This window comes from Equus quagga, chromosome 7 (genome assembly GCF_021613505.1).
Source record: "Equus quagga isolate Etosha38 chromosome 7, UCLA_HA_Equagga_1.0, whole genome shotgun sequence".
Classification (NCBI taxonomy): Eukaryota; Metazoa; Chordata; class Mammalia; order Perissodactyla; family Equidae; genus Equus; species Equus quagga.
In genome coordinates this window covers 108,795,696-108,819,016 of record NC_060273.1, presented here as the reverse complement: position 1 = coordinate 108,819,016, position 23,321 = coordinate 108,795,696, and the positions used below count along the sequence as shown (strand labels likewise).

Genomic DNA, 23,321 nt, shown 5'->3' with positions numbered 1-23,321 from the left:
GTATTGGGATTCCCTTGCCTCAGATCTCTTTATACCATGTCTTAAAACATAAGTGCCCAGTTTTTTGCCAAATAATTTGCAAAATTTTCCTTCCTTCCTTCTTTCCTTCCTTCAACATTTATTGTGCACTTACTATGCATCAGCCCTGAATGATGTTAATGATAAAAGAGAAAAAAAAGCTATGGGGCTGACCTATGCCTTCCACAAGACCTCAAAGATTGGTGAGACATTGCTCCATGCTCGGCAATCCTGTGCTGAGTATCCTGGGGGCTAGGAGATTCGAGGGAGCAAAGAATCTGGACCATGAAGATATTGATTGTATGTCACAGGTATGTTCCCAAGAGGTACGAACAAAGAAAGTTGCTAGTCCAGGATTTGTAGCTGTGGAAAAGCAAGAACAAAAATTGTGACTACAGAGATATGATAAAGGTATGCTAGGTTTTAGAGAAGAAAGGACGATCAGCAACCTCTCTCTTGCTCTCCTCTCCTCTCCTCTCTCAGCCTCCCGCTTATACATACACACACACACACACACACACACCAGGTTTGACTTGAGGACCAACCTCAAGCACACACAGTATAATTTTAAGAACCATTCTTCTGTCTGACTCTGATGATTTAGTACTGAGAAACAAAAGTTTTCATTTGCCTGGTCACTACGATAGGGTTAAAAATGTAGTGTCTCTGAGATGGCTACGTTACTGAAGAACACAGGAACCAAACAGCAGATTTATGATTTCTGGGCTGATGAGTCATTAAGGATGGGCTTAAGTTTCAAAAATAATCAATAAAGTGATAGTGCAAAATCACAATGCCTTATAAGGAAGTCACAGCCACCCGACTGTTTGCTAATGGTACTTACCATGATAACATGTTGATTAAACTCACTAAATTGTGGTGGGTGGAGGTACCACTTCCTTACAAGGCCAAAAGCAGTCAGATGTTAAGAAAGAGCTTAATACAGAGAGGCTCGCTCCATAATAAGACACTCAGGTGTCTTTTCTAAGTAATACTTAAACGTTCAAAGAACAGAAAGGGTAGCTTGGAAGAGTGAAAATTCAGACTTGGGAAAAATTTAGGGCTGTTGTCTTCTGCACTGCCCAGGAAGGAGAGGTCCAAACGGGCCAACAAAGGGACCTGGATGGTCTGCCCAAACCTATCATGGCATCTGAAGTTCTTACCCAAATCCTAAATAAGCAGGCTTCTCATATCAAATTGGTTTCTCTACCAGGAAGAAATATTTCCCTTGAGAAGTGATTAAATGGACTTTCTACTCCAAATTCTTCTTGTGTGACTTTGGGTACTGAATTTTTCCAGGGAATGGATAAGTTGATCTTTATAGTTGGAAAAATCACAAACTATAGCATAGGATGAGAGAAAAGAAAGTGTATGATACTTTTTGAATACAAGTTTATCCTTCATAATTACCTACATTTCAACAACCCTTCAAAATTTTTGTCATGTACAACAGAAGAAGGAGAGTCCGGTCTTATAATAAGTCTATCTTTTTCATAAATGAATGTAATGAGACTAAGATTAGTGAACATCGGGATCCATATCATTCTGTCTCTGTGAGTCTTCTAGTCATGAATTCTGCTGCATACTTCGGTAGGATGGTTACTTCAATATAAAAATCCTGTAGAATTAAAAGGAGTCTAAGACATGAAAATCGCTTGTGTGGTGCACATTAGCATATGTGTACTATTATTGAAATGAGCATATGAAAGTTCTGTGATTTGACTGTTCTTTTGACTAAATTATAGTTTGAAGTAAGAACTAAGAACATGCAAATTTTACATCGACAAGGGCAGCATACTTTGGGAAGTGAATGTGAGAGTTATTACATATTATTGTAAGGACTTCGAAATGGCAACTGGAAACCTAGAGTAAAAGTTGTATCTTAAAAATGTATTCTTTACCAACAGTATTTCAGAAATGCATCTAACACGTGTAGCTATTGAAGCAATACAGAAATATGGAAACATCAAGGAAATGTCACCTATATATTTAGAAGTTTGATTTAATGTGCACCAGTTTAATGTCTTACAGAAGTGTGGCTTTTGTTAGTACCGTGCTCAATTAAGGTGCACGCATGCGCTTGTAGATACAACGTTAATCAACTGGTTTAATAGGAACACACCTGTTCAAATGGGCTCAGATTGATTTGTTGTCTTATTTGGCTAGGTGGCTATGCAGCTGACAATTCTCTGACATTGGAAGTTTGCTTGTAATGAAAGAAATTACCCAAGATAAGAAGGAGAGAGGGAAATGTGAGAACTGCGGTCGCTTTTATTAAGGGTGGTTTACATGTTGCGAGTAGGGCTACTTTGTGTGTCCCAGGTGTAATCTATGTGGTAGCTTCCTCCTGTTTCAGACTCGACTCTCTCTCTCTCTGAGATTTGCAAAGGAGAAGGTACAATTCATTTTAACTGCTGGTGCTCATGGGGACTGGAAGGCAAAAAGGGAACCTTGAGGTAACAGGGAGTCAGAAACTACAGGAAACACCCTAGGACTGGGGTGACCAAGGGAGGAAGGAGGGTAGTTGGGGTTCTTGGAACCCGGAAGTTCAGAGAGCTGGACTCAGACCTCGGAGGTTGGCAGCGCTGGTGGTGGGAAGGGTGGGGGAAAAATTGAAAACTGGAACGACTCCTGCTACTGGGGTGAGGAAGTTTTACTGTGCTGACACTGGCAGGCGGCCCAAAAAGCAAACCAGGAAGCAGCAAGTCCCTACTTCCTCCTCCTGTTTTACAGTCCTTAATACCTCCTCCTGTTTTCCAGTCTCCCTCTAGTGCCCCCTACTGGCAGAGCTCACCAGGCAAAGCAGAAATATTGCACAGCAGAGTGAAGAAGGGTGGTGGGTTTGGAGTTGAGACTCAACGGCCTAACAACTGTACAGCCATTAAATTTTTAAAAAGTATAATTTGTGGTCCAGAGTTGTGGAAGTGATTTTTCATCAGATATCCTGAGTTAACAAAAAATTAAATGGAGAAAAGTTTAAAGACCACAGAAGGACAACTCTGAAAGGAAATTTGAGAAGTAAATCTAGAATTACTGGAATATAGTATATGATTTCTGAAGGACTGAGATATATTTAATCAACAAAGGAAGAGTCTCTGTTTATGATGAATGAGAAAATGGAGGTAAAGTTCAGGAATTCTTTTATCCACTCAGCAAACATTTATCAATTGGTTAATATGTGCCAGGAACATTTAAGATGCTAGGAAATACAGCAGTGAATAAAAGGGATAAAAATCTCTCCCTTCACGGAGCTTACATTTTAGAGGTGGAAACAGATGCTAAACAAGAGCAATTCAATGAATGGGTTGAATGCCAGAAATACCTTCAAGACAAACTGAACAAGAAGGGGGATATGGATTGCTGAAGAAGGCAGAGAACTACAGTTTTAAATATTGTGCTGAGGAACATACATTCATAGGTACCCTTAGAAAACATTTCCCCAGCAATGACTATAAATAGAAGCACGAGGATCTACAGAAAACAATATGCATCTGCCATATTATAACAGAAAAGATGACCTTCCCTCATGTCTCCAATATTCTAAAGATGTCTCCTCTGTACAAGAAGAGCATCATCATGGTATTATGTTAAAGAGTGGCTTCTGCGGGGCTGGCCCCGTGGCGCAGCGGTTAAGTGCGCACCTTCTGCTTTGGCAGCCCTGGGTTCACGGGTCTAGATGCCAGGTGCGGACATGGCACCATCTGGCAAGCCATGCTGTGGCAGGCGTCCCACATATAAAGTAGAGAAAGATGGGCATGGATGTTAGCTCAGGGCTAATCTTCCTCAAAAAAAAAAAAAAAGAAAGAGTGACTTCTTCAAGGTGAGGTTAGGTGCCCCTCCTGCAGACTCCCACTCCCTGTGCTTCCCCTGTTGCAGGAGTCTCTATCCCCAATATTGTTCTTGGAGGAGAAGTCGAATATAACAAGAGACAGACCATAAGGCCTCTGATAGACAGAGAGAAAGACTCTAGGCTCTGGCTGACTTGTAAGTTTCCACAAGGTCACCTGTACTTTGTTTCCTGCCCTTGTTTTCTGAGAAGTGTGTCCATAAAATAACCCCACCCTTAGTTACTTTGGTGGATCTCTGTTTTTTGCAACTAAACTTTTCTTTCAATAATTTTAGCTCTTGAGCCACTACCACATCTCAGGCACTGTATACAGGTTGTATTAATACTCAACACAATCTGGAAAAAATGGATAGTGTTATGTTTGTGTTATAGATGAGGAAACAAGCAGGGTTAGGTCGGTTAAATAATTTGAACAATATCTGGCTAGAAATCCTGGACTGTATGATTTCAAAGTCCATGCTGTCTCTATTTTATCACATGGTATCTTGTAAAGTAATTCCATAGCAAGGTAGGATGTCAAGCCTGCTCCAGCGGATCCATAAATGTGCAAATAGTTCACAGCAATAGGAACAAATAAGAACAATGTTTTTTTTCCAGGAACTCCTTTTTATTCTGGAAAAGAATGAGTATATAGAAGTGAATCATAATTTTAAAAAAATAAAGATTTTGGCTAAGTGTCTGGGAAGAAGAAGAAGTTGCCATACTGCAATAGGTTACTTAAACGATTAGAAAGGTAAGAAAAGCCACTTCACGTAATTTCTGAATAGGAAGTTAACAGACTAATTAAGACTGTTAACAGTTGGAAAGCATCACGCTTTGATTGGCTGAGGAATTTTAAAATTGATACTTAAAATTTAATTTTTGAATAGGCATTAATTTTGCATAGTTCAAAATTCAAAACACACAAAAGAATATACAGTAAAAGGTTTACTCCCACCCTTGGGCCACAGCCATCAAGTCTTCCTCCCTAGAGACAACTAATATTTTCCGCTTCTTGGGTATACTTCTAGAGATATTTTCTAAATATGCAGATGTGTTGCTTTTATACTTCTCCAATTTCTAAAACCGTTTTACTTTGAGATGATTCTATGTACACATGCAGTTATAGGAAATAATACAGACATCCCCTGTACCCTTTACCCAATTTTCCCCATTGATAACTATAGTGCAATATCACACCATGATACAGAACACTCAGCCACGAGCATCCCTCACGGTAACCCTTTGCAGCCAGATCCACTTCCTTCCCACCCCATTCCTTCCGTCTCCTTTAACCCCTGGCAACCACTAATCTGTCTCCATTTCTATAATTTCCTCATTTTAAGAATGCTCCATAAATGAAATCAGACCATTTATAGCCTTTTGAGATTGTTTTCTCTCAGCCTACTTCTCCAGAGCTTCATCCAGGTTGCTGCATGTATCGATAGTTTGTTGCTTTTTACTGCTGAGTGGTATTCCACCGTCTGGATGCACCACAGTTTAACCATTCACCCACTGCAGGACATCTGGGCTGTTTCTCGTTTTTGACTATGACGAATAAAGCTGAGAATTATTATTATGAAATCTGTGAGCATTTGCGTACAGGTTGTTGGATGAATGTAAGTTTTCCTTTCTCTGGATAAAATGCTCAGGAATGTAGTTGCTGGGTCGTATGTAGCTGCATGTTTAATTTTTTCCAGAGTGTTTTTCCTAACTGCTTTCTAGAATGGCTGGGCCACTTTACATTCTTACTAGCAATGCATGAGTGATTCAGTTTCTCCACACCCTCACCATCATCTGGTGTTGTCATTATGTCTTATTTTAGCCATTATGATAGTTGTGTAGTATCTCCTTGCGGTTTTACTTTGCATTTCCTTAATGGCTGATGATCTTGGATATCTTTTCATGTGCTTATTAGCCATCTATATATCCTCTTCAGTGAAATATCTTTTCATATCTTTTGCCTATTTTTAATTGGATTATTTGCTCTTTTTACTGTTGAGTTTTAAGACATTTGGTATATAGTCTAGATACTACTTTTTTCGTTAGATACACAGTCTGAAAATATTTTCTCCCAGTCTTCAGCCTGTCTCTTGATCCTCTTAGGATTTTTAGCTGAGCAAATGTTTTTACTTTTAATTAAGTCCAATTTTTCCTTTTATGAATCATGCTGTTTATGTTGTGTCTAAGTTTGTCTTTTTCTACAAGTTTTATAGTTTTATGGTTTGCATTTAAGTCCATAATTTACTTTGAGTTAATTTTGTATAAAGTGTGAGACTTAGGTTGAAGTTCATTTTTTTTTTTTTTTTTTTTGGCCTGTAGATGTCCGATTGCTCCAGCAGTATTTCTTGGAAAGGCTATCTTTCCTCCATTGAATTGCTTTTGCTTCTATGTCGAGAATCCGTTTGGTAAATCTTTGTGAATCTGTTTCTGGGTTCTCTATTTTGTTCCACTGGTCTCATTTGCAACAGTTATATAGTAAGTCTTACAATGGGGTAGACTGAGCCTTCCCACTTCATTCTTTGTTAAGATTGTTTTAGCGGTTCTGGGGATTGTGTCTTTCCATATAAATTATACAATAAGCTCATCTGTGTCTACAAAAGAACCTTGTGGGGATTTTGATAGGGATTAAATTAAATCTCTTGGGGTTTCATTTGGGGGGCACTGACATCTTTACTAGGTTGAGTCTTCCAATCCACACACACAGTATGTTTCTCCATTTCTTTCCATCTTTGATTTCTTTCATCAACACTTTGTAGTTTTAAGCATACAAGTCCTTTACTTCTTTGCTCACATTTATACCTAAATAGTTCTCTTTTTTGAGTGTTTGTAAGTCATACTGTATTTTTAATTTTGGTTTCCACATAGTCATTACTGTTACATAGAAATACATTAGATTTTTGTATGTTAATCTTGTATCTTGTGACCTTGATGAACTCACTAAATCATTCTAGGAGTGTTTTGTTGTTTTTGTTCTTGTTTTTTTGGTAGATTTCTTGGGATTTTCTGGATAAACAATCAAGTCATCTGCAAATAGAGTCAGTTTTACTTCTTCCATTCCAATCTGTGTGCCTTTTCTTGCTTTATTGTACCGGCTAGAAATTCCAACACCATTTAAATGAGTGGTAAGAGTAAACCCGATGTTAGGGGAAAGCATTTAGTCTTTCACCATTAAGTATAATATCAGCTGTAGCTAGTTCATAGATGCTCTTTATCAAAGTGAGGAACTTCCTCTTTATTCCCATTTTTGTGTGTGTGTGTGTGTGTGTGTTTTTTATCATGAGTGGGTGTTGAATTTTGTCAAATGCCTTTTCTCTATTAATTGATGAGATCACACAAATTTTCCTTTATAGTCTGTTACTATGGTGAATAACATTGATTGGTTTTTGAATATCAAATCAGTCTAGCACCCCTGGAATAAACTCACTACTTTGTCACGGTATATACTTTTAAAAATATATTGCTGAATTCTGTTTGCTAATATTTTGTTGAGGAGTTTTGCATCTATATTCTTGAGGGATATTTGTCTGTAGAGTTCCCCCATTTTTTTTTGTGTGAGGGAGACCAGCCCTGAGCTAACATCTGTTGCCAATCTTCCTCTTTTTGCTTGAAGGAAGATTGGCCCTGAGCTGATATCTGTGCCAATCGTCCTCTATTTTGTATGTGGGTCACCACCACAGAATGGCTTGATGAGTGATGAGGTCCACACCCAGGATCTGAACTCGTGAACCTGGGCTGCTGAAACACAACACACCAAACTTAACCACTGTACCACCTAGCCAGCCCTAGATTTCTTTTTTAATAATGTCTTTTTCTCACTTCGGTATCAGAATAATATTAGCCTCATAAAATAAATTAAGAAGTGTTCACTCCTATTCTATTTTCTGGAAGAGGTTGTGCAGAGCTGGTGTTAATTTTCCTTTAAATGTATGGTAGAGTTCTCTAGGCCCAGAAATTGCTTTTTTTGAAGTTTTATTTATTTATTTATTTATTTAGATTAGCCCTGAGCTAATATCTGCTGCCAATCCTCCTCTCTTTTGCTGAGGAAGACTGGCCCTGAGCCAACATCTGTGCCCATCCTCCTCCACTTTACATGTGGGATGCCCACCACAGCGTGGCTTGACAAGCAGTGCCATGTCCGCACCCGGGATCCAAACTGATGTTTTAAAATTATAAATTACATTCCCTTTACAGTTATAGGGTTGTTCATATTACTATTTCATATTGGTGTGTTGTGGGTATTTTTCAAGGAATTGGTCTATTTCATCTAAGTTGTCAAATTTATGAGTATAGAGTTGTTCATAGTATTTCCTTATTATCTTTTTAACATCTGCAGGGTCTGTGATAACATCCTCTGTTTCATTCCTGATATTGGTCATTTGAGACTTCTTTCTTTTTTTCTTAGTCAGTTTTGCTAGAGGTTTGTCAGCTTTCTTGATTCTTTCAAAGAACCGGCTTTCTGTTTCATTCATTTTCTATGTCTTTTTTTGTTTCAGTTTCATTTATTTCTGCTCTTATCTTTATTTCTTCCCTTCTGCTTGCTTTGGGTTTATTCTGCTGTTCTTCTTTTAGGTTCTTGAGATAGGAGCCTAGATTATTGATCTGAGATTTTCCTCTTTTCTATGGTACACATTTAGTGCTACAAATTTCCCTCTCAGCACTGCTTTACCTGTGTCCCACACATTTTGTCATGTCATATTTTCATTTTCACTCAGTTAAATACATGTATTTTTTGATTTCTTTTGAGATTTCCTCTTTGACTTGTGGATTATTTAGAAGTTTGTTGTTTTGTTCCAAGTGTTTGGCCATTTTCCTGTTATCTTTCTGGTTTTGATTTCTAGTTTGATTTCATTGTAGCTGGAGAAGACACTATGTATGATTTCAATTCTTTTAAATTTGTCAAGATCTGTTTTATGAACCAGGATGTGGTCTCTCTTGGTATATCCATGGGCTTTGAAAAGATTGGGCCTTCTTCTGTTCTTGGATGGAGTGTCCCATAGATGTCAATTACATCTTGTTGATTGATGGTGTTGTTGATCTTTGCTGATTTATTGTCTAGTTCTTCCATGAATTGTTAACAGAGGGGTGTTGAAGTCTTCAACTATAATTGTATCTTTGCCTATTTCTCTGTTTAGTTCTATCAGCCTGTCTTTTACATTTTTCCAGCTTTGCTGTTTGGTGTACATACATTGGTCTTCTGGGTACACTGACCATTTTAGCCTTATATAATGTCCCTTCCCATCTCTGGTAATCTTCCTTGCTCTGAAGTCCACTTTGTCTAATATTAGTGTAACTACTCTTGCTTTGTTTTCAACAATGTTTCCATGATATATCTTTTTTCCATCTTTTTACTTTTAACCTGCCTATATTATATTTGATATAGGACCCCAAATGTAAATAAGTGATAATGTGAGGCTTAGCAGGATGGTCCCACAGCTTAGAAATATTCTCTGGCTCCAAGTGTGGTCCTGGAACAGGAAAGAGCTGAATGGAGGGACCAAGTGTTAGGGTAGGTGTTTAGGGTAGTGACCATCCCATCTATGGACATGTTGTGTACTGCAGCCTGTAGCTGTAGGTGGCAGCTCTGGGAAGGGACAATAGAAACCTCTGTGGACAGGTGAGTATAAACCAAAGGACCTCCTCCTACTCCCTGCCATTACCACCTACCTGTGACCTGGCATGGCGTATGCTCTTGGAACTTTGATCCTACCCAAGGGAGAGGGGAAAAACCTTAAGAAAGACTGAAGACTTGAAAGTGAAATAAAACGATGTGTTGATCTGGGGCCTGTTTTCCCCGGGATTCACATTCTGTGCCCTTCCCCTATTTGCCCCTGTGTTACAGGGGGGCTGACCCCTGTAGCCTGTTTCCCTGGCTCTCATGGCAGCTGGTGTCTAGGTTTGGCTAAATGGAAGGCACTGGCAGGATATTGGAGGGCAGGGGGAGAGGAGAATCTCTGGTACATTTCCCCTGCCATAGATGGCTTCTTTGGCAGTGGCTGTCTCTCCTCTGGCAGCAGCTCCTACCTGGGGGCCAGGCTCCCGGCGCCTGGGCTCCAGTAACCCTGCTGCCTTCTTTATTTCTCCAGCTAGAGGCTGCGCTTGCTAATTTCTGGATTACCTCACCAACCCTTGTTTAGCTTCTGAGTTCTTCTATTACCTGTGTTACCAATTCCTCGCGTTCAATTATCTCTGTCAGTAAATATTTGAAGGTTTCCTGTTTAGACTCTGCCTGAAACAAGTGGGTTTAGAGAAAAGAAGGCAATGTGGTATTTCTTGCACACCTGGCTTTGTAGTTTCTGTTTTATGTCCACTGTGTTGGCAAATTTATCTATTGTGTTCTCTCAAGATGGCTGTTTGCTAGGTGACACTATTTACGTCAATGTATAATCTTTCCAGACAACTGCCATTTTAAAGTGATTTTTTTTTTGAAAGGATACCTTGAGGCAAAGATGTAACTTACAAGGGGCGTTTGAGATGGGGTGTCTGACTCTCTAGGTTCAGAAGGCCTTTCCGACCACAAGGTCTAGTCTCCCTTTGTGCCTAATTCTTTATAAGCATGCTGTTTTTCTTTTTATTTTTCTTTCTTTCTTTTTTTTTTTTAGGAAGATTTGCCCTGAGCTAACATCTGCTGCCAGTCCTCCTCTTTTTGCTGAGGAAGACTGGTCCTGAGCTAACATCCATGCCCATCTTCCTCTACTTTATATGTGGGATGCCTGCCACAGTATGGCTTGCCAAGCGGTGCCTGGGTCTGCACCCGGGATCCCAGCCAGCCAACCCTGGGCCGCTGAAGCAGAATGTGCGAACTTAGCCAGTGTGCCACCAGGCTGGCCCCAGCACGCTGTTTTTCTTTATAGCTTGAATAGATCTTTATAGAACACAAAAAAGCTCTGGGAAGGGCTTCTGCATTACTTCCATGCCTCCATACTCCCCTCAGCCACAGCCCTTGTGAGCCACAACTAATCTGAATTAAGACAATACCCAGTCAGAGTCTTTAAGTGGCAGAGACATATCACTGAGGGGCCACACATAAAGCTATTATCAGCCATTAACTGCCTGGTGAATTGGTTTATTAGGTGTTCTTTGTGACACTCTAGAACTGCCTGAAGTTTTGATTGGGTGAGCAGTTAGGGCTAGGATGGGAGCAGGAGCACCACCCATGGAGGAAGGCAATTTGGAGACAAGTCCCTCTCAGGAGGGCTAGGCTCGGGCCTAATAAACTCAAAGCCAAATCAGAACTTTATTGCTTTTGGCCAAAGAACATTGTCAAACTTTCAGAGCAAAGGGCAAGTACAAGGCATTCTTCGGAAAAGGTTATAAGATTTCAGACAGGACACAATGAAAGCAAGTTTCTGAATATAAAATATACAGTGTTTTGGAGGTGGTTTTATGAAATGATCATCAGAACAATACACTACTGTGTCAAGCAGATTATAGTCTGAAATAACTTTCAGTGTGTTCTCTTAAAGTACTGATGCAAAAAAAAAAGTCCATCCATTTATTTATCCAACACATACTATGTTGTGCCAGGTTCTGTATTTGAGAAGTTACATACATATCTATGTTGGAAATAAAGTAATTTATATTTTTAAAATTGTTCTTTAGAGAATGTTAGTCAAAATTTCCGTCTCCCTCGCCCTTCCCATTTTATTTTAGGGCGCATAGAGATAGCATAAAACGTTTTCTAGCTGAGCAGCCTCTGGGCATCACTCTGTTGAAATAGAGGTATTCAGATTTATTTGCCTTTATATTATCAGGTGCATATATAGCTTTTGGAACAAGTTTGAATCAAGATTTGTTTAAATTTGTATTAATTTACACCAAATATATGACTTTTATATTCAGATAAAGCATTTTGATTAAATAAAAAAAAGAACAATAAGAACAAGCTCTCTTGGCTTGAGAGTGGTACCTAAATTAGCAACATTATGAACAACTCGGGGGTTCCATGGCCTGGGTTCAAACCCAGCTCAGCCACTAACCAGATGTTTGACCTCGAGGAAGTTACTTAAACTTTCTGCATCTTTAAAATGCGGATGGTAATTAGTCACTCCCTTACAGAACTGTTGAGAGGTGTAAATGTGGAAATGCATGTAAAAAGGCCTGGCACACAGTGAGAGCTAAATAAATGTCAGTAAATATTCTTATCGCTGAATTTATTAACCAGTTTGGCAGAGGACATGTACATGAATTGAAAATAGAAAATCTTGATCAAAGAAAAGAATTTCTTACGAGAATAGAAAAGATCAAGTTTGAAGACTCAAAAATACCTAAGCCAATCAGAATATGAATCTGACTTTTGCCCTCCCCCCCACATTCACTAGATATTTAGCAGTTTTCTAAAACCCTGTAATTTGTCATGTCATGGGCTTCTGGTCTTCTCTCCTTCTGCTCCTTGCTGAGTCCTTTAAGCAAAGACTCACAAATGACAAACGTCACCACACCACTTAGTTAACTGATGAGACCTGAGTGTTGCCAAGCTTTCGAGTTGGAGCTGCTCAGTCGGAGTGCGGGGTTTGGATGGGGAAGGGGTGTTAGGACTCCTCCTCCCCTCCTCCTTGGTCAGCATCCCCTCACCCCCGCCCTCGCCAACTTCTTCGGGCCTCTTAACGCCTTTCCCTCGCAGGTCCGCCCTTCTCCGGGTGTCGGAGCCGGGCGCAGGAGGCGGGCCCAGCGCTGACGGGCGGGCTGCGCCTCCGCAGCCGGGGGGCGGAGGCGGGCGGGCGGAGGAGGAGGAGGAGGCGGGGCCTGCGCCGGGCGGTAGCTGGCGCCGAGCGCGGTGGGAGAGGAGAGGGTACCCGCTGGTGGCCTCTGCCCAGACCTCGGCGCCGCAGCCCTGCGCCTCTCCCGCCCTTGTCTCCGGCTCCGCAGCCCCAGAACGGCGGAGGCGGCGGAGCTGTGGGCCACCGGTAGGTTGCACGGGGACTGCGGTTCCGTCTGCAACCTTTTGTGCTGCAGGCAAGGTGCTGGGGATGGGGGGGTGGGTTGGGAGGGTGCCCCAGTCACCGATCCTCGGTGCCAGCCCCCGTCGCGGCGCCGCCCCTTCCTCCCTGCCTCGTGTCGGGACCGGGCGCGCGGTGTCCGCGCGGTGCTGGGGAACCCCGGCCGGGTGGGCCTCCGGGATGGGCGGCGAGGCGGCCCCAGCAGCCCCCAACCTCGGCGGGCTGGTGCTCGGGCACCCGAGTAGGGGGGCCGGGGGCCGGTGAACTGGGTGGGGCCCTTGCGGGGTGCTGGGATCCCGCGGTTCCTTGGCACAGGGGTGGGGCCGGAGACGCCGTGAGTGTGCAGCGCGTGTGAGTGAGTGTGCGGAGGCGTGCGCCCCCGTGTGCGCGCGGCGTGCGCTCGCCGGGAGGTGCGGGCGCCTGGCGGCCCGGAGCGCCTCTCCCGCGCTGCAGCGGCGCGGAAGTCGGGGCGCGTTGGCGCGCACGCTCGCTCCGCCGCCGTGCCCGCTCCGCGGGGCGGCGGGCCGGGGCCCCGTCGGGAAGCAGCTGCTTCCCGGGTCTGCTGTGCCCCTCGCCGCGCGCGCCGGCTGCGGCTGCCCGGGCCAGATAGCGCCTCGGGGCAGCCCTGGCGGCCTTATCTCGCCGGCCCTCCTCACCCGCGCGGCGATCCGGGGGCGAGGCCGCCGCGAGCCCGCAGCCCGCTGCTCGTGTACCGATGCGGCGGGGGCAGCTGGCCGGCCGTGGCCGGGGGCGCGCGTGGGCACTGGGGCCAGGCGCTGGCCAGGAGCGAAAGCGGCAGATGCCCTTGGGCATCGCCGCCCTCGCCCCACCTGTCGCGGGTGGACTTCGGGGCGGGTGGGAAGCGGAGAAAAGGGGTTTCCAGGCGGGCGGCCGTCAGACCTTGAGCAGGCGGCCCCATTGTGAAGCTGCCAAACTCTCTCTAGTGGTGGAATCTGCAAATCTCTGCCAGAAAGGAGATGGGAACTCGAAGGGAATGATGGCCCCGTCCTTTTCCCCTTGCAAGTGTTCCACATCCTTAGGGTCTCTCTGCCTCTCCACCCAGGCGACTTTGCACCCGGGGAGGTTAGTGATTTCTGTCGAGCCAAGATGCTGAGTGTGTATGTGAATGGCTGTGGTGCACAGGTAAAACTGGGCCTGGGAACTTTAAATTCATTTGAGAGAGAGGAAGAATGGAGGCAGTAGCGTTTTATAAGGTGCTTGCTACTTCTACTCGAAAGAACAATTCTTGCACAACGTTTCTGACGTTACTGGACTTTTCATTTTACATTGTTTTTCTCACATGAGCCGCCCTACAATTTAGAGTTGTTAGTTGCGTTGTTTATTTAACCCTGTCGAGCAGGTTAGACGCTAGAGAGAGAGAAATGACCTCTTCCCAAAGTTTATTTTCCTGGTCATTTCAAAATACAGTATTGGGCATTATTGTGGAAGCTTCTGGTACTTTATTAATTCAAGACCACGATTTATGCTTACACAATGATCTTTAATGAATGTTTCACAGATTTCTCAGCGTTTTCCTTACGTAACTGTGTATGCATTATAAACTTAATAAAATGGCTAGGATGAAATATAAGGATTAGTGATATAAGATGGGTGGGATATTTATGGACCTTACATAATGGTCAGTGAATTTGTTTACTTATAATTTTGTATACTTTAAGAGCTATTGTACACATTAACCCTTAAAAGTATTTAGTGTGGTGGGAGTAATAAAGCTTCATATACAGAATTTAAATTTTCTTCACTGATTCACGGAGGATTCTGGGGGGACATTGGCTCTTTTCTTCCAGAGAGAACTCTGATTTCATCACTAGCCTTTCAAAGGAAGTTCCTGGTTTTAAGCTGGAAGGTTAGCCATTTCCACTGTGTGCACCTCTCCCGTTTCGTTATGCTTCCTGAGGGACAAGTTTCTTGTAAAGACTGAATGTAGATTTTTAGTTCTAGTTACTGTCAGTCATATTTGTAGTGAAACGGAATTTTTTTCTAAAAGTAGAAGGATGACTTCACGTAATGATAAGAAGACAGTGGTTTTTCTAGCCCTAATTTCTCCTTGCAGAAATAGAAACTAAATGCTGCACTTTGAGGGGGTTGCTATTAAAAGAACTGATATTAGAAAGAGAAACACATTTCTGTCTAACTGACCCTGTTAGGGGTTGTTTTACTGCTTGGCCAGGTGAATGATTTGTTTGTAAGGTCAAGGATGGTTTCAGAAAAGTCACACCTTACTTAACACCTCTTCTAAAAATTACTGATGATTTAGTTTTTACTGGTCGAAAATGGAAAAGTAAGATTATTTAAGGTAACCTCTAAGATGGCATGTAGGTGCAGCTGAGGATTCTGTTTCCCTTGTGTGTATTGTACTTTGGCACTTAAACCCCTTCATTTCTGCTCGGTGTTGTGTTCCTGAGAGATGTTTTGATCGTTCCCTTTTTTGCTTGTTTTCAGAGTAATCTTTAAGACTAGTGGTTGCCAAATATTTTCATTCGTCTGAATGGAACTGTTAACTATTTTTTTCCCCAATGCTTTTCATTATTGGTCTCTCCTCAGATAGCCACTCTGAGAAATACTACATTTCCATTTTTTTCCTTCGTGTTTTGGGAGCTAGTATTAGAACCTGTAACTACTACTCTACCAATTTTCTTTGCCTAAATTTATCTTGTTTTCCATAATAATAATCTTTAATGGTTAGTGGGATTTATTTACCAAAATTTGCCAGGGCTATGTGCTGGCCTTTGTATTTATAACCCTGTGATTTGGAAGTGATTGTTAAATTTTTTCATATTGCTATTTTGTTAATGGATCTGTGCTGAAGCCTGAGACTTGTGGCTTTTTTTGTGTAGGGATTTTGTGTGGGTCTGAACATTTCCATATGGAGCTTTCTACATTTTGGGCAAAACCACTCCCTTCTCTGGGTTCCCAGTGCCATTCAGGTTTATATTTCCACGTCTGTCTGTCTTCTCCTCCTGCCTGGTCTCAGGCTTCACTTTTTGTACTTGCTCTGGTGCCTGTACAATGCTGGGACATGATAAGACTCATGAAATATTGTTGAATGAGGAAATGAAAAATTGAATGGCTGAGTGGATACACCCAAAGAAACAGTCCTCAGATCTGTATGGGAAGCCACTACGTAAGCAGAAGGGTGTGCCTTTCTTTCTCTTTAAATTTGTTGCCTTCCCATTGTTACATATGACATTTGAGTAGGATAACAACGTAATTGCCAAACTGGGACACTTTCCAGATTAAGAGGGTGCTGTAAATAATTATGTCAGGGCATGGCTATGAACTGAGACATATGGTCACCTTACTTTTGAAGGACATTCTTCTTTATTTACTTGTGCTATCTGTCACCTTGCCTGAGAAATTTGACACACTTGCTAGTTAATGTTTGCAAACTTTCTATTTGTAGAATCTTCATTTGCAGTCAAATGCTGAGTGTCTTCTGCTTAGTCACCCATGGTTTCCTTATGCAGAGGCCTGTGGGCAGCTCTTGGCCATGCTTTATTTTTCCTATTTTCATTGCTTACAGGGTAATGTCACAGGACTTTCTGGTTGTTTCAGCTGCTTGTAGCTGGAAGCATTATATACTCTAGGCTTTGCTCTGTTTAATTCCGTCTGTTTTTCTATGCAACATTTAGCCCATCTTGTAAGAATTTCGCTGGAATTCTTTTCCTTCTTGCTGACTGACCTTTTTTGAGAGGAGATCCATTGATATCTTGCCAAGCCTTCATGTTCAAAATATTGGCCAGAATCAATTGCAAGTGTTAGAGATTTATTGATTTCTAAAGTATTTTAAAAATGTTATTTGGAAGGCATATATTTTGGGGACTTTCATATAACCATCTTTCGTGGGAGATGCAGGCAAAGCCTTTAGTATAATTTTTTGCTAGATTCCTTTATAGGCTGTCTCTTAAAGAAGTATATTCTTGTACTCGTTTCTGGCCTTGTTCTTTTTATTTTTTAATTTTTCCTCTTTTTCACCATCTTGTCCTCGTCATCCTCTTCTGAGCACCTGTGCACAGATAGTGTGCAATTACACACAAAGCAGGAGGCAGAGGCAGAAATGAGTAAATAGTGAGAAATGGAAGGCCCTCTGCACCTTGGTTTCGCCCTGTGTCTCGCTCCCCTGGACTCTGTGTTTGTATTCTATTTTTAGCTTGGCACTGGCATAATAGGGATAATCAGTTACTACACTTTGTTTACTATGAAATTACCAGCCATTTCCTAGACTTCCACAGCAGCTCCTGTGCAGGAGGTGGATAATTGCTTTAAGGCTCCTCTGCTTTCAAATCCAGAATGAAGTTTTAGATTGATTTTTCTTTTGGGATTGAAGGAAGTGTTGGAAAACATATCTTTCCAATGCATTTAAAGCTTGAAAAGACTCTATCACCAAATTCATGATGCAAATTATAGGAAAGTTTGAATGAGACGTTAGATTGTTTTTGAAAACTATTCTTTTTTTAGAATTAGAACAGATTCATATTTTTCCAGTGTTCCTGCTTCTGGGTTTTCAATCTAAATTTCTAAAACTCTAAATGAAATCTCTCTCACTTTGGGATAGATGTAGCCCTGAAAAATTGAGTGGAAATATTTATCTGTATTTGCCATCCAGTCATATAACCAGCAAGTATTGGTTGGTATATTTTTTTCCTGCCTTAGAATTTGTGATTAAAAAAAAATCCTGTAAGCTTTTAGGAGAAAGAGTTAATGATCTAGAATGATTTTGTATAAGACTCTCTACTATAGGCCTTGGAATCCTAACATTTTTCAAACTGGAAATAATCCTAGAGCTAGTGGTTAAAATTACCTTCCTTCAGCCATTTCACAATTGGGGCAATAAAGCTTTTAAATAAAGTGCCTCCCCACACATTTAAAATAGGATTCCATTTACAGTAGTTAATTAATATACATTTTTTAGGAACATGATTATTGTGTAAAAAGCTACACACCCCGGCTTATCACTGAACACAGGCTGCGCGCGTGTCTAAAGCAATATCAGTGGGCCTTGGACTCAGATGGATTGGGGTTCAGATTCCTGCTGTGACTCTCAGATGGTATTACTTGATCGAATACTTTAAAACGAGGATAGTATTTTCCTCATGGAGTAGATGTTAAGATTAAATGATATAACTTTCATACAGCTTTTGGCGTATAGAACATGCTAAAAAATATTATTTTTTTTTCCCCTCTTCCCCCATTAAAAAGCCACTTACTTAAATAAGAAATCCGTTTGAACTTTACAACATTGGTATTGGGGAAATTCTTTGGGATTAATTATATTAAATAAAAATGTTTATTGTTAGATCATTTTTGTTCCGTTACAGTTCACTTTATGTTAAAACCAGAGGCTTCATTGGTGGAGTGGAAGCAAGTCTTCATTATCTAGGTTTCTTGGTTACCCAATATGAAAATAATTGGTGGCAAAAGAAATGAAAGGGAGCATGTCTGTTATCTAAATCTAAAGAAGTTCCAAAGGCTGATAAACATGTTTATGTTGGGAGTGACAGTTCTTGGTGGGTTAACTCCTTCAAGTTTCTCAGGCTGAGGAAGCAAATATCTTTAATTTACTAATTATCCCTTTCTTTTGGATGAAACTCTCTGCACTGGTAAGGAAAGTAAAAAGTGACAAACTCCTTACCTTTCCCTTGCTGTTTGTATTCTGTTAGAGGACTTGTTGGCCTGTTGCTACTTCCTCAGGCTCTGTTAACCCGTGTAGGTAAAATGAATCACTCAGCTCCTTTGAGGCCCCCCCACTCAAGTTGAACACAACATCAGGAAACCCAACAACCAAAGAAAGCTTTACAGGTGGAAAGGACTTTGGGGAGTTTTCTTGGTCTCAAGAAATTAACGTAGTTAACTGGGGAGGTAGAAGATAAAGAGAGATTCTCTTACACGTTACCTCCCCAGATAAGAGAGGAAGGCACAGACAACGTGCTGGAAACCTTAAGCGATCTGATAATGCTAAAGAAGTGTTTTTCAAGTTGTTCTCTTAAAAAAAATGTTTTCCAAGAGCCTTCTGATCATTTGCCTCAGAGCGGTCTTAGGAGGGATTTTTATTGTTGCTGTTTTAGGGCTAAAATCAGTAGACATCAAAAATTAATTACACAATAACAACATCACACTCTTCTAAAGGGCTTTGCAGGATGCAAGACACGTTCCTCTACCTTATCTCATTTTATCCACATAACAACTGTATGAGGGAGGAACGATGGTATTGTGCTCATTTTAAAGATTGCTATTTATGCAAGGTCAAGAGGCAGAGTTCTTAGCTGGGGGCTAGGACCTGTTCTTTTAACCCCAGCCTCAGCGATCTATTTTCCCTAGGATACATGAGTAGGAGTTGGGTGGTGGAACCAATATTTAAACCCCTAATTTTTCTTGTCTCTTTATTTAGCCCAGTGAAGCTACTCTTAGTCTCCAGGTAGAGTTTGAGCAACAGAACACAGAGGGACAAGCATGATAAAGGTTTCATTTAGCTGAACAAACTCAAAATTACTTTAATTAAGTTAATTAATATTGAATTCTATACCTCCTGTACCTGATGTTAGTACATCCTGCTAGTTTCATCCTGTTATGCAGCTAGAATTGATAGAATTGCTTTATAACTTGTGTTACTTGTTAAATTAAAGGTTTATTTTTATATTTCATGTTTAGTATCTGGAGTAGAGCAGAAAAATTATTATGCCTCTGTTCTCTTGGGACTCATTGGAAATTGTACAGTGACGTCTTCTGGGATCTAGTCTGGTGAGTTATCTCTTTCTTTTTCTATTTGTTAACCACTTGTATGAACATAATATCATAATGTGTATTAAGGACTGCATGAGCAGATGAATGTAAAGTGTCATTATATTATTGCAAATATGTATACTACAATTACGAATTTTTTAATGGTGAGAACTGAAACTGTTGTTGCAAAATGCTAACATGATTATATTTGAAATGTTTGACTTTTTGATTCAGTAGGTTTTCTCTGTATTCCTTTAAGTTCAAGGAGATCTTTGGAATAATATTTCAAAATATAGTAGTTAAGAGGTAGTTGCTCTGATTTCAGGGATTTTTAGTAAAAACATTAAGCTCCAAAGATTGGCAAAATAATTTGCAAAAAGTTCTAGTTGTGTTTTACCATGCATAAAGAATGGCAAACTGATGACTAAAAGGAGCATCATTGTCACTTAGTCGTGTAGCAGTTCATTGTAAGTGTGACATTCCTTTTCTCACACCATGAATTTAAACTGTTAAAAATATACAGTTCCTTTAGTTGTCTTTTGTCAGTGTGTCATCTGTGTATCTGTGCTGTCACACTTGTCCATGTGGCTCCAAGTCTTTGAAGGGGAAAAAATTTTAATAATGATCTTTGTAGCTCTTTAGCATTTTAAAAGCTAGATTAGTGTGAATTCATGCTTTGGTGTGTCATTCTCCTCGGCCACTATCTTTGTAGGTCTTTACTTTGAATTATGTAGAGAGGTCATAATCCTTGGAAAAAGCAGTTTCATAATAAGTGATTTCCAAATCAGCAGTCAGCAGAAGAATGATTCAAAGGAATGATGGATAAAAACAAACGCTTTATCTTTTTAGGCAGATTTTGCTTATCAGATTTTTGAAAACGCATTTTAAAAACATTGAGAAAATAGAAACAGTTCTAAAGTTTTCAGTTTTGAGGAAAAGAGCAAGAAGTTTGAAAACCTGAAGTACAAAGTGCTTTCAGAGGATATTGAATAAGAAATAATGTGGATGAGTCATTAATTTATCCAGTTGAAGTAAAGCACACAAAAAAATGAGTAGAAGCTACAGGAATGTGTGTGTATCCATATCTCTCTGCCTGTATGTGTGTAAGTGTACATGTGTATGTCTATATGTGTGTATACATAGTTACAGATATAGTTATATATGTAAATAAAAGGACATTGTAGCAGAGCTGTAGAAAGTGAAGTGAACCAACTTGAGAGGTAGTTATCTGTCACTGAAGGTGTTCAAACATAGGTAGGACAGCCTAAAAATTAATATTCCTTCTGATTCTAAGATTGTACAATTTGAAGAATTTTGAAATTTGGAGGACCATCAAAAACTTGGAAATATATGACAGGTTTCTTTTATTTTTAAAGTCAGGTTTATTGAAGTATAATTTATATGCAGTAAAAGTCACCCTTTTAAGGTACATAGTTTGATGAGTTTTGACAAGTGTAGTATCCATTTGTGGATGGAGTGTAGTTAGCACTATGGTCAATATATAGAATATTTTCTTCACTCCCCAAATTTTCTTGTGCCTCTTTGTAGTCTGTTCCTCCCAACCCCAGCCTCTGGCAGTCATTGATTGATTTCTGTCTCAATAGTTTTGCGTTTTCCAGCATGTGTCATATGTGGAATCACACGTATGTAGCATTTTCTGTCTGATTCTTTCATTTAGTGCAATCCTAGGTTGCTCCTTTTCATTGCTGAGTGGTATTCCATCGTATAGGTGGAACACAATTTCTTTAGCCATTTTCTGTTGGTGAACGTTTGGATTGTTGCCAGTTTTTGATGATTATGAATCAAACTGTTATAAACATTCACGTCTTTGTGTGAAGTATGTTTTCAGTTTCTTAGGTAAATACCTACAAGTAGGGTAGGTGGGTTATTTAATAAGCATTTGTTTAACTTTATAAGAAATTGCCAAACTGTTTCCCAAAGACTGTACCTGACAACGGCTTCTAAGAAGCTCAAAGAACTATACCAAAGTGTGTGCAGATGGAGAAGCCTAGTTCCCATTCAGCACAGATTGATTTTTATTTTATATCCAGGTTTAACAAGTTTGGTTAGTATCTATTTTAAGCTCACAATGGATTAGAAATAGTACATTAGAAGGCCTTAGGGATAGGTTGTTAGCAATTGGAAGCAGCCAAAAATGATATCTGCTAATATGGCTATAATTACTGATTTAAAAAAAAAGCAGCAACTTACAGGAGTGAAATTCTTGTGTCTGATAACTTCTGTCTGACAAGTTCCCAAACATGTTTGCATATTGGAATCACCTGGGGATCTTCTAAAAATTTCAGAGCCCAGGCCATACCCTAGATGAGTTACATCACAAATCTGGGGTAGAGCATAGACGTTGGTATTTTTTTGAAGCTCCTGGTTGATGTCAATGTATAGACAAGTTTGGGACCCATGGGCTAGAAGCACAGCATGATGAAATCGAAGGAGCCCTGGACTTGGAGCCAGGCCACCTGGACCTGCCGGCATGGCTCTGGGCAGGCCCCTGCCTTTGTGGCCTAAGTGTCCTCTTCTCTATAATCAGAGCTTCCGGGTAGGTGAACTCCAAGATGATTCTGACTTAAAACTAGATGGTTCTAGATATCGCTAGACCAATAATAGGATAATAGTCATGCTTAGGAGAGTCCATTTCCGAAGAAATGGCTGTATTCTGAATGGTTCATTTCAGGTAGCTCTTGAAAAGGATTTTGTTCACATGATGACATTTTTGTTCTATATATTTAGACATTTATGTTATAGCTGGTTTCTCTTAAATGGCATTGCTGTGTGTTGCTAAAAACAGTTCAAGCATATGGAGCAGTTTCTTGATTACTGAGGGTGACTTTTTTAGATAAGCCCAATTAAAAAAAAATTCCCAGAATGCAGTAGTTCTCAAGAAGAATTCTTTGTATAGCAGTTGTGAAACTTAGCTATTTTCAGAGCTGGTCTAAGGAGCTAAGGCTTCTAGGCTGTATTTTTAAAATGTTGCTCCTTGTGCCAAATGTAGAGGAAATTTGGCCTCTGGGAGAGTGTTCAAAGCTGAGTAGATCCCACACAGGTCACCGTCTTTTGAATGTGCTCATCTTGGCAGGTTCCCCCACGTGTGTTGTGGTTTGGACCTGTTTGCTTTCATTTCAGCCAAAATTCACAAATGCATGCTGTATGCAGTGTTTTTAAAATGTGCGCTGTGTACATTTTCTAGTAAATGTTAAAGTGTTACCTTATCTAGTGTGGTCTAGTTTTGAATCCTCATACATTTCAAAGAAATATAGTGGCACCTATGAACATTGTCAGGTTTTGTATGTTTTATAAATATGCTTCAGTGCCGTTGTTGCTGACTGGATCGTGAGGGAATTTGAGACTGAAGATCCTTAGGTGTTACTTAAAAGATTATATTTGGGCTAGCCCGGGTGGCATAGTGGTTAAGTTCAGGGTGCTCTGCTTCAGCAGCCTGGGTTCAGTTCCCAGGCACGGACCTTCATTGTTCTGTTAGTGGCCGTGCTGTGCTGGTGGCCCACATACTAAAAAATTGAGGAAGATTGGCACAGATGTTAGCTCAGGGCAAATATTCCTCAGCAAAAAGTAAAATAAAATCAAATCTGTATATGTGTGTGTGTGTGTGTATATATATATATATATATGTATATATTCCTCATACTTGTCTGGGAAACTCAGGTTTAAAAGGATTGTTCAACTACAAGTTGACCTTTCTATTCTTGTTGCATTTTCTGTTCTAAACTCTACTATCTACAGAAATTTTGCTACTTCTGTTATTAGAACATTTTTTATGTTTT

The 23,321-nt window shown here is 40.6% G+C and overlaps 1 protein-coding gene across 9 annotated transcripts in view; it reads left to right on the top strand.

Moving 5' to 3' along the window:
- Positions 1-12,600: 12,600 nt before the first annotated feature.
- The window catches only part of MACIR (macrophage immunometabolism regulator), a 212,830-nt gene continuing 202,109 nt past the window's right edge, over positions 12,601-23,321 (top strand). For 3 of the 9 annotated variants that reach the window (XR_006889510.1, XR_006889511.1, XM_046668133.1), the window contains exons 1-2: positions 12,601-12,750; positions 19,453-19,542. Coding sequence is in view for 3 of the 9 variants with exons in the window: in XM_046668139.1 (XP_046524095.1) it covers positions 13,499-13,866; positions 19,453-19,542 (458 nt within the window). In the remaining 6 variants the exon portion in view is untranslated. Of the gene's footprint in view, positions 12,751-12,892; positions 13,867-13,887; positions 14,651-19,452; positions 19,543-23,321 lie in introns of those variants that run through there. The other 6 variants (XM_046668139.1, XM_046668137.1, XM_046668140.1 and 3 more) reach the window with 4 other exon arrangements.